This window comes from Sceloporus occidentalis, unplaced genomic scaffold (assembly GCF_023333645.1).
Source record: "Sceloporus occidentalis isolate IW3139 unplaced genomic scaffold, rSceOcc1.0.p SCAF_6, whole genome shotgun sequence".
Lineage (NCBI taxonomy): Eukaryota > Metazoa > Chordata > Lepidosauria > Squamata > Phrynosomatidae > Sceloporus > Sceloporus occidentalis.
Genome location: NW_028316986.1, coordinates 137,665,183 through 137,680,987, shown reverse-complemented (window position 1 = coordinate 137,680,987; position 15,805 = coordinate 137,665,183). Strand labels below are relative to the sequence as shown.

At 38.7% G+C, this 15,805-nt stretch overlaps 1 protein-coding gene across 4 annotated transcripts in view; it reads right to left on the bottom strand.

Moving 5' to 3' along the window:
• Positions 1–15,805, bottom strand: part of DLGAP2 (DLG associated protein 2) — a 546,854-nt gene that overhangs the window by 130,524 nt on the left and 400,525 nt on the right. For all 4 annotated transcript variants that reach the window (XM_089531068.1, XM_089531067.1, XM_089531069.1 and 1 more), the window contains one exon: positions 8,211–8,276. In XM_089531068.1, the coding sequence (XP_089387194.1) occupies positions 8,211–8,276 (66 nt within the window). The remainder of the gene's footprint in view (positions 1–8,210; positions 8,277–15,805) is intronic.

Sequence of the window (15,805 nt, the reverse complement as noted above, 5' to 3'; positions counted from 1 at the left end):
ACCTTAAACCTGGATGACTAGCAAGTTATCAACATCCAGGCAGATGACATTTTCTGGAACACCCCCGGCAAAGAAATAAAACATGTGTCAAGTCTACTGCAAGTGCAGTGTCTGCTGAAAACCTTTGTACTGACTGGCATTTACTGACATCAGTCATTTCTGACATCTGTCACTTTGATTCTTTACTGATGCCCATTGATTATTTTGTGTAGCTGTGTTGGTTAAATGTAAATGTATTTTTGTCTTAGAATCTTTGTAACAATACATACTATATGGTGTATGCTGCCTGGATATATTATATATGGCAGGTGGTATATAAAAATTAGTATGTAACTATGCATTTATGTATGCATGTATGAATGAATTATGTGCTTTGGACAATTTCTTACATATTATTCAGAAGGGGACAATTGAGAAAAAAATGCTTGAATAACAAATCACATTTTTTAAACATGGAACATGTTGCTAATGGAGTGAACAGATCAGCAGAATGGTTTTGTTGCAAACATTTTACTATAAATAGACCTGTCAGCACAAAACTCCATGAGGACTGAACAGCAGAGGGAGAAATAACTATCTAAACTTGCACTGTATAATTCAGATTACTCACTCCTTGTGCACAAAAGAATTAGAGCTAATAACCAATGGCCAGAATCCAGAATTAGTGCCAACTAGAGTAGGCTTGCCGAATCAATAGCATTAATGCATGTGCCTCCTCATTATTCAACAGTTGATTAAATAGGTAGACTCCAGTTGGGGCTAACCAATAGGGTTGAAGCCAATGTGGCCAGCCACGGCATCTGGATCAGCTTTATTTCTAAATGTCAGCATTGTTTTAGCAGCCTATGCATATATTAAAAAATCTCAGGGAAATGTAGCTAAGCCTTCTTATTTTCTTTCTTTGCTTAGTCACAGAGCTTGGAAGTAATGCATTAGAAATAATGATGTTATTTTTAGGGGTAATGAGAGCACAACCAAGATATGTTCTTGCTATGTGTGTGTAGCCATGTGACAACCACTAATAATATTAGCATTTCTGTGTGTAAAAAGTAATACTTACTCATTAATTCTAAAATGTAAGTGGTTAGGGTCATTAAGGGAAGTCTAACTCCTTTTTTTAAGTGACTAAGCCCCTTCCCCTGTTTTTCCAGTAAAGTAAAAGCAATGCATTCTGGTCTTGTGAGTCTTCAAGTCATTTCCAACTTATGGACACTCTATGATAATCCTATCACTGAGTTTTTTCAGCAAAGTTTGTTCAGAGGAAATTTGACTTTCTCTTCCTCTGAGGATGAGAGAGTGTGATTTTCCCAAGGTCAATTTCCATGGCTGAGTGGGGGATTCAAACTCTGGTCTCCTGAGTCGTATCCCACACTCAAACTACTACACCAAGCTGGCTCTCTTCAAACATTACATTTTTTCATAAGTAACAACCACTTTTAAAAAACAACATTCCAGGAACAGTTCCTCACTTAGGAATACAAAAAATTAGTATTAAATCAGGGACAAGTGACAAGCCTAATTACACAAGGGTCCATTTAAAAACAGACTGACACATTCACTAAATTTCTACAAGCTGTAGAATTTGGAGCCTTAAATTCAGGCCTCTTCTATCAACAGGCCTCTCTTTCAGAAGCAAATATGTTACCCAAAGATAGCAGCTGGCAGAATCCATAAAAAGGTTTAGAGCAAAGCATGTAAAATTTGGCTTAGGCGTGCTAAATAGATATCCAGTGTATTATCTGTCCAGATGAAGGATCTCTGCTTTGTTTTGTGGAAGCAGCTCTACACAGACTTTCTATACACTGTTTTTATTGAATTTTCTACATGGCTACACCCTCCTGGACTGTGGCACTATATGCCTAGTGTGTGTTTAGACACAATAAGGAGACAGCAACTCCAGCTACATTCACACATACCTTCTGACATGGCATGTATCCCTCTATATTGGGGATGTACTTTTTAAAATTAGTTGTTCTGAGGAGGAGAATAAATAATCAATTTTCTCCCTGCCGGGGGAACATCTTTGAAATCTGGTCAGTTTTTGAAGATGTTCTTACAAGGGAGAAGTCTCCTTCGGACTCACCTTTTCCCTGACCCCCAACAGGGCCATATAGTGGCTGGGAGGAAGGTGGAAGCAGCCAAGGATTGCCAGTGGTTACATTCTGATAGTGGAGGCATGATGATACAGGCATCCTCTGGGACTTGCCCTAGAGGAGGATGCCATCATTCTGCACTGGAAATAACTAGAGGTGATTCTTTGTTGCTTCCTGCCCTCCTCTCAATCACTACAAGGTCAAGGGGTAGGAAGGAGAAATACAAATTGGGGCTGTAGGGTCAGGACTCATTCAAAGATGTGTGGGAGAAAATGGGCCTTAGGACAATTCTACTCATCAGGGTTTCCCAATAGGCAAGAAGCCCCATTTTCAGATTTCATCCTGGAGTCTTTGAGTATTCTTTGCAGTCTTAATCTTGACACTGTTAAATTCAGACACTGGACTCTTGGCATGCTCTTTCCCCAACACATGACCCAACGTGATCACACACATATCTATGTTAAAGAACATGGAGACCATACCCTTCTGAATGGTTCCCTAATGGTCATATTCATCAGCTGTTGAAAGGAGATGGAATATTGCATAGGTGGTGTTGGGAAAGAACATATAGACTTTTGTCCTAAGAACCAGCTGTGATGTAAAACTTTACTTATTTTGTCCTTACATGCAAGAATAAAAGAGTTGAAATATTTTCTCCCTGTTGGATAAGATTTTGGAAATTTTTCCTCGATTTTTCAGATGTTGGGACATTTTTGTAAAAAATCTGTGCAAAAATCTTAGGTCTATGCACCCCCCCCCCAAAAAAAAATAATACACCTGCTTTGTAAAACAACAACAACAAGAAGAAGAGTTTTGTTCAGAAAACAGTATACTTAGTGAGAAATGCCTTATTTTTTGTGTGGAAAATCCTATGGATTTGGTGGTAGCAGCTGTGCCGAGTGGTACAGTAAGACACGTTGTGAATACTTACCCAGCATTGCAACAGAGAGCTCTGAATCTTCCAGGAAGATCTGGGGCAAAAGGTTAGTTTTTAAAAAATGTTTTAAGAAGGATGTACTGTGAATTTGTACTGAATTGGTTGGATTGGTTGGAGCCCTGGTGGTGCAATGGTTAAATGCCTGCACTGCTGCCACTCATCTTTCTGAGGTTGCTAAAATGAGTGCCCAGGTTGTTGGGGGCAATCAGCTTACACATTATAAACCACTTAGGGAGTGCGTAAGTGCACTGATAACTGGTATAGAAATGTACCTGCTACTGCTATGTTAGCTAGACTGTCTGCTCCAGAATCAGGGATTGGGCCCTGCTTTGTCATGGGAACAAGGGAAGGATGTTTTATTTGGCAGGGCAGGGCCTAGGACTCCAATACAGAGGAAAGGAATCAGTTCTTTAGAAATATCAATGTTAGAAGTGGTGCTAAACACAGCATGCCAGCCTAGAGTGAAATGAGTCACCCAGGAGATGGCTTGAGTCAGAGATTCTCAAAATAGTATCCCTTGTGTCTCTGGGATTGATTCCCCTGAAAAAGAGTTCTCCTTTTCGATGTTCCTTAGTGAAAGCTCTGCTAATACAAACAATGCACATGATTGAAGTTGGCTAAGAGGTGCCAGCTTCCAGGCCAGAGGACTACTGTTTCAAGGCTTTTTGTTCTTCAGGAATGGGTGAACTCTGGGAAAGAGATATTCGCTTACAGAAGACACAATGGCTCACGTGCCTGCAGCTATCCAAAGTTGCATGACTCCAGTCTGACTATCTGCCTGTCAAACTGAGAAGTCCTGTGGATTCTTCTTAATGTCAATACAGCGCAAGGACATCTACAATGATTCAGAATGTAGCTTATCCTCATAACAAGTTCAAGTACAATTTAAAGACAGCAGAACTAATTTAAAGCCTGCAGTGCCCTAAAAAACATATGGGGTTGTCAAATTGTTCTGTTCTGCAATAAGAAACTTACTCCATGAATTGCTGGGGCTGCCTATAGTTTTCCTTTGGTTCTCCATATTTTTTATATATAAATCAAGGGATTTTTGCACTTGCTTAGTTTTTCCTATAACTGTTGCTCTCCTGCTGACCTATGCTTCCAGAATTTAATTTGTACTTCATAGATTTATAAACAGAAAATCATCCCATAATTGAAAGAAACAGCTACAACAACAAAGACTTAGCATGACTATGTGCTAGTTATGTGGAGCATCTCGGTGTTAGAAAAATGCAAATGGGGTACCATTGCCAGAAGGAAAAAAAGCAAACCCAATGCAATATTGCTTGGCATTTTAATTGTAAACCACGTTTGGGTAAATATTTATGAAGCACACTAGATATGATGCCATGAATAAATAAATACATATATAGATGTAACCATCATATGGCTTAGTAATGGCCAAGTATCCTGTCAGGTATGGAAATTCATTTGTTAATGCTACCCTTTGGAACTAGTGAAATTAATGTTAATGACTGAAATAACTTACTTTGATAAATTATATTAATTAATTGCTTAAGCTATAAGTTTTCAGAAGAAAGCACAGCATGTAAGAGAATGGTGTGGAGTAGTCAGTGTTAACCCCTAGGACTAAGGTTCTCAAATTTTGGTCCTGCAGGGTGTTTTTGAATTTAAATCCCAGAAGCCCTAACCAGCTTGACCAATGATCAAGGATTCTGGGAACTGAAATCCAAAACATCCAGAGGACCAAAGTTTGGGAACCGCTGTATTTTGTTTATTTTTTCCAAAAGTACTCTTTGTCATTTCATATTTCAGTTTGAAATGTCATCTCGGCAATTGTTTCTAGATAGGCTATAAATCCCATAGCACAATTGTTGCCTGGGAAGGTGAGAATAGAAATGGAAAAATTATTTGAAAATACTCATAAAATAGTTGGAAAACATGTTTCTTGAATGCTGAGAAACCCTGAAGAGAAGAAACCCGGACTGATAAGAATCTTTGCGTGTCTGATGTTTATATAACATATTCTTAATCTCTCAGATGTTAATATAAAATTAGCTATCCTCTAGGATTCCTGTACAACCCCTGTTTTCCTATCCCTGAGAACCTTTCTGAGGGGTTCTCAAAATATCCATAATAAGCACATGAGGAATGGAGCATGATAGCTCCCACCCCTTCAGCAGTGCTTTCATCACTTTCCTCATGTAGAAAGAATGACATACTGAAGATCTGTCTCTGTGCATGAAGATCTTCCGCATGATTCAAAACACTGATTTTCCAGCTTTCTGATTCATGTCTATCCTCCCATGGACAGAAGAGACTCTCCTCTTTTGAAAGCTGCCCTCCATGTACATGGACACCATCCTCTGCAATCATATTATTATTGTTATTATTATTGTTATTGTTATTATTGTTATTATTATTATCCATATACAGTGGGGCCTTGTTTCCATGGACACCAAAATTCCTGGATGATCAAGTCCCATTAAATACATTGATTGAGTAAAATAGTGTCCCTTATATAAAACAGCAAAATTGATGCTTCCTTTTTGGAATTAAAAAAAAAAATTAAGCCATGGATGGTTGAATCCATGGATAAAGAATTTGTGGATATGGTGGGTCAATTATATACAGAATGCCTTAAGAGAGCTTACACCAAAGGTAATCAGGTGAAATGAACCTAAATTTAAAGTGAAATGAGACCTGAATGAAAAGTCTTATATTTGTCCCTTTTCCAAATATGTTGATCAAGCAGTAATGGGTGCTTTCCAATCCCCCAAAGTCAAAAATACTCCTTTTGTAAAGTACATAAAGTTCACTTCCCAGATCTTAGGGCCTGATCTGTCTCCTTGGGGACTCAGCAGAAGGGGAGGAATCTTGGGGCAAGAACACTGCCTTGAAAAGTGTGTGCATATGTATTTTGCTCATTACTTAGACTTTATGTTTTAATTTAATAGGGTACTTGATGCAACTGTGACTGATGCTTAATCTGAAATCCTTAATACCAAGAGCTGCCCCTGTGACATCCCTAGGGCTTCTGGTGATTTCCCAAGGGGTCACCACTAGATTATAGGTCTTGGCCCTGCATATAAAATCCTGAATGTAAGGTTAACCATCTTTACATTCCGTTGATTGTATTTATAAGGCTAACTATCTGTTTAACACAGTGATACTCAAACCTTTTATCCTTGCGACCCCCTCTCTTTACATCTACATGCACACATCAGGGACCCCCACTCAACAAAGTACATAAATAAAAATATTTTGTTTGTATTTTCATTCACACATTCATGTATATTTATACACATGAGGAGGGATCACAGCCTCTAAGTCTAGTGCCCCCCTTAAGCAATTCTCATGCTCCCATGGAGATCCCTTCCCACCATTTGAGAACCACTGGCTTAACATTTTATAAGGAAATAGCATCATTCAAATTTGAACAATTTTATCTAAGTAAATTCAATATTTAACTCGATGTGTAAATTTTTGGGGGGAGAGGAGGAGGAGCAGGAGGCATCACAGTCTCCAAGTCTTGTGCCCCTCTTGAGCAATTCTGATGCCCCCCACAGGGGACCTGCCCCACCATTTGAGAACCACTGGTGTAACACAGTCTCATCAAACTAGTGAGCTAGCAACCAAAGATTTGCTCATTTCAAATCAATATGTGATCCATCACCCCTGATCTCTAGTGTCACCCAAGCTTTTCTTTACCTATCACACTTCTTCCTTCTCTTCGTCTGGTTCAGTACTACTTTCAACCCTCCTTGGTCTCTGCTTTTGCTACTCCTCCTTTGCTAGGACTTTCAGCCTTCCTTCCCAGACCAGCCAACAGCAACCAGACTCTTAGAACCAGAGCAGTGACTCTATGCATTAAAGAAAATCATCCCACTGAAGCCAGAATCCTTGTTCCTTTGTGTCAGAGAGTCAGCTGAAACAACCACTTCCAGAGGCTTGATCACTCTCAGATACCTCTACAGTGCACTGCCAATACAATATCCCTCATCAATAAAAATGTTGTACTTGGCCCTTATTGTGGCCGGATTTTCCTCCAATCACAATATGCAAATTATCTATCAACAACCAAGACTGAACTATACTGTGGTCTGTAATTTAAAAAAGACAGATGCGTTTTTATATGTACCACATACCTCCACATATATAACCTTCACTGTAATTTGCTGGATTTGTTATAAAGAAAAAAAGGACTCCTTATGGGAGCAAAGGCCACTATGTGCTGAAAATTGACAGAGCTTTTCCATTGTTGTTCCCTTTCATTGCATTGTAAAGTGACAATAGCCAACTGACAGAAATAGTAACAACATGTACATGCATGTGATTGACAAACAATGTAATATTCAGTGGATACTGCATGTATTTAATGGTTCTTTCTGAAGCTTATGAAGGTTGCCCAGTACACTTTGGATTTTTAATACAAGTGGAAGTGAGGTTAGTGAAGTCAGACCTCCTTCACGCTCAATAAGTTTCTGGGAAGGTAATAGCAGCTAGATATACCATGGATATCCACTATCATATGGGATAAAATCATAACCTCTGATGGCTGGGTGGGCTCCCATTGTATACATGTGACAAAGCAGACTTTTGAAAAGTCATGCACAGCTGATGGTGTGCATTTAGGAATCTAGTAATTTTCCCTAGCTCAGTGGTTCTTGAAATCTGGTCCTCCAGAAGTTTTGGACTTCAACTCCCAGAAAGCTCAGCCAGTATGGCCAATGCTCAGGAATTCTGGGAGCTGAAGTCCCTAACATCTGGAGGACAATTGCCCCTAGTCTGAACCTATTTATGCAAAAGAAGTACTCAAGGCCTTCCACATATGCGTGGTTAGATGGCTGCCATCAAGCAGTAGAACAGCTGCACAACATGGGCCAATGTGTTTACATGAAATTTAGGACTAGATCATCCCTTTTCAATTCTTTATCTGTTCTTTCTTTCTCTCTTTTTATTTTTTGACTTTCATATGTGATTCCAGGGTGTTTTTTGTGGACTAGTACAAATAGTAAGAAAGAAATAGGCCATGAAACTGATGTATTTCCCACAATATTAACTAGTCATTTTGACATTAAATACCCACTCTAGGGAATTCTGGGTAAAAACTGAAAGGTATATAAAAGCACATTTGCTTTTACATTGCTGAAGGGACCAGGAGGAACCTAGCATTTGTTTACAAACAATTTTCACTCTATGAGAAATAAGATTGGTACCTAGCTCTTCCTCTGGTGTTCCTGGAAAACTGATCCCTGTTTTGAGCAGGTCACCACCGTCTTCCTCTGAAAACGAAGGGGGAAAAAAAGTCAGCAGCATAAATATCATCATCATCATCATCACCACCACCACCACCATCACAACTACATAGTCATTACCTATAGTCTTTGTTTTACATGTTGCAGTATTTTGATGTTGATGCTTGTTGTGTTTTTATCTTCTTGTAAATCACCCTGTTGTTTAAATGTTTAAGTGCACTACAAATCCTGCTAGGATTCAGCGGTTGCAGCCAAAGATGGGACCTAATATATTAGGAAGTTGTGGTTTTGTTTTTGTTTTATTAGCTTAAAACTTCTTACAGCCTTAGAAGAGATATTGAAGCCTTTTAGAATGGAGGAAAGAAGCATAAAATTTTGAGATACTACTATATGATGGTGGCATGAGAAGGGAATGTGGAGAAAAGAGTGTGGATTTCCTCCAGAGTGCTGGATTTGGACCCAAAGGCTGCATCCACACTGCAGAAATAATCCAGTTTGGCATCACTTTAACTGCCATTACTCAGAGCTATAGAATCCTGGGAATTGTAGTTTAGCCTTCTCTGTCAGAAAGCTCTGATGTCAAAACAAACTGCAAATCTCAGGACTCCACAGCATTGAGCCATGGCAGTTAAAGTGATGTCAAACTAGATTATTTTTGCAATGTGGATGCAGCCTTACAGTGCTGTATTCAGTCCCAGGAACTGGGGTTTCCCATCCTTGCTTTAAATACATATAAAGAAATATCTCAAAGCCTTCTGCCTAGTGCTCCCTTTTTAAACAATCAAATAATATTCAATCAGTCAATCAATCAACCTGATGTCCTGTTGTGTTGGATACAAACTGAACACAATATGGCCACTTGGGGGATGGGAAGCAATTTAACAAATTCGGAGGACGCCAGATTATGAAAGGCTGCCACAGAATCTGTCTAAATTGCTTTTGCTTCTGATGTAGTATGCATTAGCCATTTGGAAAGAGAGCCAACATGATGTAGTGGTTTGAATGTTGAACTATGACTCTGGAGACCAGGGTTCGAATCCCCACTCAGTCAGGGAAACCCACTGGATGACCTTGGGCAAGTCACAATCTCTCAGCCTCAGAGGAAGGCAAAGGCAAACCCCCTCTGAACAAATCTTGACAAGAAAACCTCATGATAGGGTTGTCTTAGAGTGGCCATAAATCAGAAACTAGCACACAACAACAACCAGGTTTAAACAACATAATGGAAACTAAAGTGCTAATTTGCACAGTTTTGCTTTGGGTGGCATCACTCTCTGAAGGTCAGGTCATATGAATTAGATTGTAATAACAAGAAACATGGTGCAGATTTTGTACACGTCCAGCAGCAGGGCCTGGCAATTCACAATTTTATTTTTTGGTGGGGAGAATCATTTGCTTTTTCTGTCTGAAAGAGTCAAATGAACTATGGATATAATATGCAACCTCCTGGAAATCCAGTCACTCAACTTTCAGATTAAGCATAATGAATCTTTTAAAATGTGACAGGCACATGTATTCAAATTAAATTCTATTTGGAGAGGTAATGGACAACTCTAATTAAATACAAACATAAATCAGGCAGTCACCATGGAGATGGTCCATGTGATCTGTCTACAAGTTAAAACTCAAAAGTGGAAGCTCTAATTTGGCTGCACAAGAAGAAGGCAAAACAATAAGAGGAAGAAAGAATATGCATGGCCTGAAATCCTAAATTGGATTAAACCAGAAAGAGGATCTTGTGGAACTTAATTAAGAAAGTAGCTTCAAAAACAACAAGAGCAGAGGCAAAGAGGGAGCCAGAAGTATCAACTGCATGGGACAAATCACCATCATCCAGCTACAGTTCTTTATCTGTAATCTAAAGTGACAAGAGAAATGGACCTATCTCACAGGGGTCTTCTGTGGGTAAAAATAATCAAGATTGTAAACTTCCATGTACTTTCAGGGGAAACAAAATAGGACCAATTGGTGAAAGGGCTGTCTAGCAGTGCCTTTCAAAGCACAGGAATATACTCATATTCAGGCAGTACTTCACATTCAGAGTTCCTGGGGACACAACCTTCCCAGCCTCCCTATCTAGTGTTCTGTAAAGCCCTTCATGTATATTTCTAACGATTGCACCATTTAATTATTTCTGAAATTGCAACAGACAACCATGTGCTTGTTGTGCAATAAAATCCACACTGCCCCTATCAAATAATAAATGCAGGAAGCAACAACAAGGCAATAGCAAAGTCACAGCTGGTATGCCAAGCAACCTGCTCAACTCCCACTAGTATGATGGAAGACACAGTCGTATCACTAGCATTGAAGTAAGAGTCAATTGTCAATATAGTCAACTGTCAGACAGATGGTGCATGAATTTTTGGTATACAGAGAAAAGGGCAGCATTTGATCCTTAGGCAGAATGATGTCTTGGGTCAACCTGGCTTCTATTAGTGCATCATAGCATTGAACAAATTCATGTTCGTTTATTTTTTTATATATATTATATATACCCATGCATAAGTCTACAAATTTAGGTCAAAAGTTTGACCCAAAAACCTGAGAGGACGTATCCATGGGTCAGTGTAGGTACTGTACTTTAACTCTCATTTTAAAAACAAGAGGAACCATCCCCTGGTGAAAGGCAAGAGTGTCATCTGCCCTGGAATCACTGAACCCTCTCTATTCTCTCGTCTATCCAGCCTTTAGTATGAGCACCAACAGTTATGTCTGCTGGACTTTTGTAAGTTCTTTGGCATTGTTTTCCTTTGCTTTGTCCTTTACAATCCTTTGTTAGATGCTCCTGAGTTTACCCTCGATTTATCTACGGGTCATATCAAAATCCATAATTTTAGTCCCAAAACCTACCCTTGACTTAGACATGAGGTTGACTTATTGTCAAGTATATATGGTAGTATATGTCCTTCATCATTTGGTAGCTCTTAACAGCCAGTCATTTCAATGGAAGATGAACAGAACTAGAACCAGGAAAACTTATTTGTTCGGCATTTGTCCTGCATGCCTTTTACTCGCTCAACTTAACTGATTTTTTTTTAAATGAAAAGAATCATTTTCTTTATTGATCAAACAAAAAATAATGTTGATTTAATGTTATGAGCTGCTCACTGCCTTTCATATCTCCTGCTCCTGATTCAAGACTCTTGATATATCCATTGCTACTACTATCCAGAGTATTATTCTGATATGTATTCAATATCTGCTTTTACTCAGACCTACTAGGTCTAGAAAGGTAAGTAGGTTGTTGTATAACCCCTGAAGGCTAGCTCCAGTATTAACAGCAAAGGGTTTTTGGAGATTTGGATTAAGTGTATACTCCAGATGATAACCAATAACCATACCAGAAATATCGCAACCCCCAATAAATTTCAAATGATGAGTAAAGTCCCTTCAGCAAAAAAAAAAGGGGGGTGAGGAAAAGAAAATGGAGATCATTAATAAAGCATTCTTGTGTTAGAGAATGCTCAGTTCTCTTGGGCAGATAACTATCAAATCTCAGCCTTCCCACTTAATGATCATGGATTAGTATAAAGCAAGATCCAAAATATGCCCTCAGGCTGTAATTCAAGCCATCCAGACTTGTTGTGGTGTCAAAAAAAACCCAGAGACCAGATATGCTTAAATAAAATCTATGAGTATTTGTTTGCTTTGGCGAAATGTAAGATTAAAGGATTCTGTAACACTGGGTTTTTGAAATATTCTGCTTTCTCTAGACCATTGCACACCAGGAAACTCTCCTTTGATTCACATCAGCTCATTACACCAATTATTTCCATGGCTTATCCACAGCAAACCAAAGGGCTTCTGCAGCTTTCCTCCCAAATAAAAGTGTGTATATCTATATGATATACTATTAAAACCTGAACTGTTTGCAAGTTTTCACAGATTTCTATGACTGCTGCAGAAGACTGATGAAAGAGCAGATGAACCAAAGTATTCCCAATAAATAATGCACTGTTTGCTTTGCAGTTTTTAAAGAGTAAAATAACGAAGAGGAGAAGCGGGAAAATTGTGGTCCATCTTTTCTTTATATAGAGAGATAAAAGAAAACTATCTCTTTTGAAGTCTAAAAAAATTAGGGGTCTCCTTGGCATTAACTTCTGGTGCAGTTGTACTACAATAAGTCCATAAGACCTAAGCAAATGTATAGATGTGCAGTGACATGGTAAATGAAGTAGTACAGTAGGAGGACATAAAACATGAAGTTCCTAAGGTCTGCCATGTAGGGGAAATTAAATACTAACTGAGGTAGTAATACTGCAAGATAGTAGACATTCTTTTGACAAATATATTTATTGTTTGGTGTCATTTATAAGAGCCTCATGTAGCTTCAAACCAATGGTTTTGTCACCTGGGTGTAATTTCAGTGCTAAATGATCTCAGATGAAATACACTAGTTTCTCGAAGGCTCCAGAGTTTGCTGAAGAACACTTCTAAACAGATAGCATCATAAAGCTATCAAAGCGAAAACTGTAATAATATTGTACAGAAGCAGCAGTCAGAGTTGGGTTAAATATTATTGAGGTCCTGTTGTTACATATTTATCATCAGGTCTGGAGGAACATTTTGTTGAATTCACAAGTTATGTAGACTTATTTATTATTGTACTTCTGAGCCAATGCATCATCCAAGCCTCCTCTTTATTACATATTATCTTGCATCCTTCCGAGGAGGGAGCTAAAATGAGTACCCAGACTGTTGGGGGCAAATTAGCTTACTTTCTAATTAGCTTACTTGCTATTCACCGCTATGATCTTTGGAATAGCGGTATATAAATAAAACAAAACAAATTATTAATTATTATTAATATTGTACTTCTGAGCCAATGCATCATCCAAGTCTCCTCTTTATTACATATTATCTCAACATTGCCTTAATCTAGGCCTTTCCAACTTGTGACCTTCCATGTATGGTGTCCCTTGAGGCCACTGGTTGGCATGTTCTGGCTTTCCAGATATTCTGGTCTGCAATTCCCATCAACTCTCAGCATTAGCTCAATAGGGGGGCTAGTGAGAACAGCAGTCCAACAACACGTTGAGGGTCACACCTTGCTTTTCTCTGCACTATGATATCAATACGTCCTCCTCTTGTGTTGCTTGCTTCAGGAACACAGGGATTGTTGATCTTGGGGAAAGTCATGAAGCTTCAGTTGTAGAAAAACCTATCTAGATATGCAGAGTCAAATAAGATAACTCTTCAATAAAAGAGATGCAAAAGAAGAATGACAATGCAATTCTATTTTTAAGTTGCAGTCTGGCTTTTGGAGGAAGTCATAAGGTCTTCCATTCAACTGAACTCTTTCCCTGGCTACCCCAACCATTTAGAGTCCACTTATTTTTATGTCACTTCCTCCTGCTCTAAATCAAACCATTAGAATAATTTACAGAGAGTATTGAGTGTAAGCCACAAAAATTCAGGATAATAACAATCTGAGTAAATGGCTGTCAAATGACTCCATTTGAATGGGTATAAATCTACAGTACTGTTTAAGCAGCCTATTTAGTTCCCATCACATTATCCTATTCTGTATCACTTTCTTCATAGCACTGCTGAAAGTTCTTAAGGCACACTCTGCCTTTATTTGTTTGCCAAATGCTTCACGTAAATTCTTAGCTAGAAGATCTGCAGTGAAAAGAGTTAGAATGCAGCATTGAGGTCTTTACATCTGTTCTATTCACTCAAAGTAGACCAGATGTTCGTGTTTATTTCTGACATCATGGTAAACTCATGACACTGTGTGTTTTAACCATCATTTTTGTGTAGTTTCCACTTCTTTTGAATGGGCCATCACACACACTGACAGTAAAATATGAGATTTACCATGTGCTGTAAAACACTTCTATTCAGAAGAACACATTCAAAAAAGAAACATTTGACAAGTACAAGTGTGTTATTTGTCCTTTTAAACTTACATTTATTTTAACCTGATGTTGTGCATTTGCTAATCTGCTGTTGCTCCCCACCTCAGTCCATGGGGAAAGGTGAGTAAGAAATAAATAAATATTGGAAGGTCAGCAGTTCAAGCTCCTGGCACTGTGTGAAGGGGTGAGCTCCCATCACTAGTCCTAGCTTCTGCCAAACTAGCAGGTTGAAAGCATGTAAAAGTGCAAGTAGATAAATAGGTACCACTTTGGTGGGAAGGGAATGGCGTTCGGTGCAGTCATGTTGGCCACATGATCACAGAGTTGTCTTTGACAACATTGGATCTTTGGTTTAGTAATGGAAATGAACACTGTCCCCCACAGTCAGTCATGACTAGCCAAACTTGTAAAAGGAAACCTTTACTACTACCACTACTACTACTAATAATAATAGTAGCAATAGTAAAGAAGGTGAAGGCTTAGGGAGTCTCCCATATGTCATTTAACCACATGTAAATTATCATCCTTGACATCATTATCATCACCACTACCAGTAATTTACAGCATTTGGTAATTTGGAACAGAATTTGGTATAGATTATGGTAGTTTACAAAAAAGAGGTAAACTACTATCTGAAGACTGAAGACTGTAGAATCTAATACAACAGGTAAAATACAATGCTTCCATGAGGTGAATATGAATACTCACTGTTAACTAAATTCATGTTTCATTACAGTTACTAGTTTAAGCCAATTATTGCTTTTGGAAGGGCTAAGCTTCAAGCAGAGGACTGAGAGTGAAAACCCAGCAGTGGGTGCACTTCCTATGCAGTTGACTTGGGCAGTTTTGCAGGCATTATACTTTTCTAAAGACAGTATATCACATGTTGGTTCCCACCTTCCTACTTTGTATACATAAATATATAAATATGAAGACTGCAACAGAGGTTAAGGAACTGGCTTATGCCAGCTCAGGCTGTATGGCTACTTAACCAAGTATTGGATACTCTAACACTGGCTAATGAGGTTCTTAGGCAGAGATCTTTCCCAGCATCTGCTGCCTGCTCTTTCTGACTGCAAACACCAAAGACTGAATCCTGGAATTTCTTGTGTACAAAACTTGTGCACTGCTACTGATTTGCAGTCCCTCTGGTAGCAAGCTAAGAAAAGCAACCCTGGCAACTTTATGAAGTATAGCATGATGTTCTTGGAGAGCTAACAGCACAACCATAAACCCTATAATCTTGCACAGTAATACAGTTGCTTAACATTATAACAAAACACCATTGCATGATATAATTTTGGAGAGGGTAATAGGTTTCACACAGAGGTAAATCAACTCTGAAGATTCAGAGAAAGACATTTTTTCAGGTGACATAACTAAACAGATATCCCTAAGGAAGTTACAGGTGGGTCGCAATTTATGTTACGATTACATTCCTGGATATGTGATATAAATTGAGAGTTATGGGGGAGCCAGTTCCACAGGGAATGACTGGAGATCAGGGGGATGGGTTCTGACAGATCTGAAGTAGCCACAAAATTAGTGGTTTTCTTCAACCTGCCACCAAATTTAAACAGGATTAAAGCATGAAACACCAGACATTGCCTTTTCCCATGCTAGAGAAACCACCTCAGATTCAGATGATTTTGAGATCTGGGAACTGATTAAACAGCCTGTTTGAGATGTGGT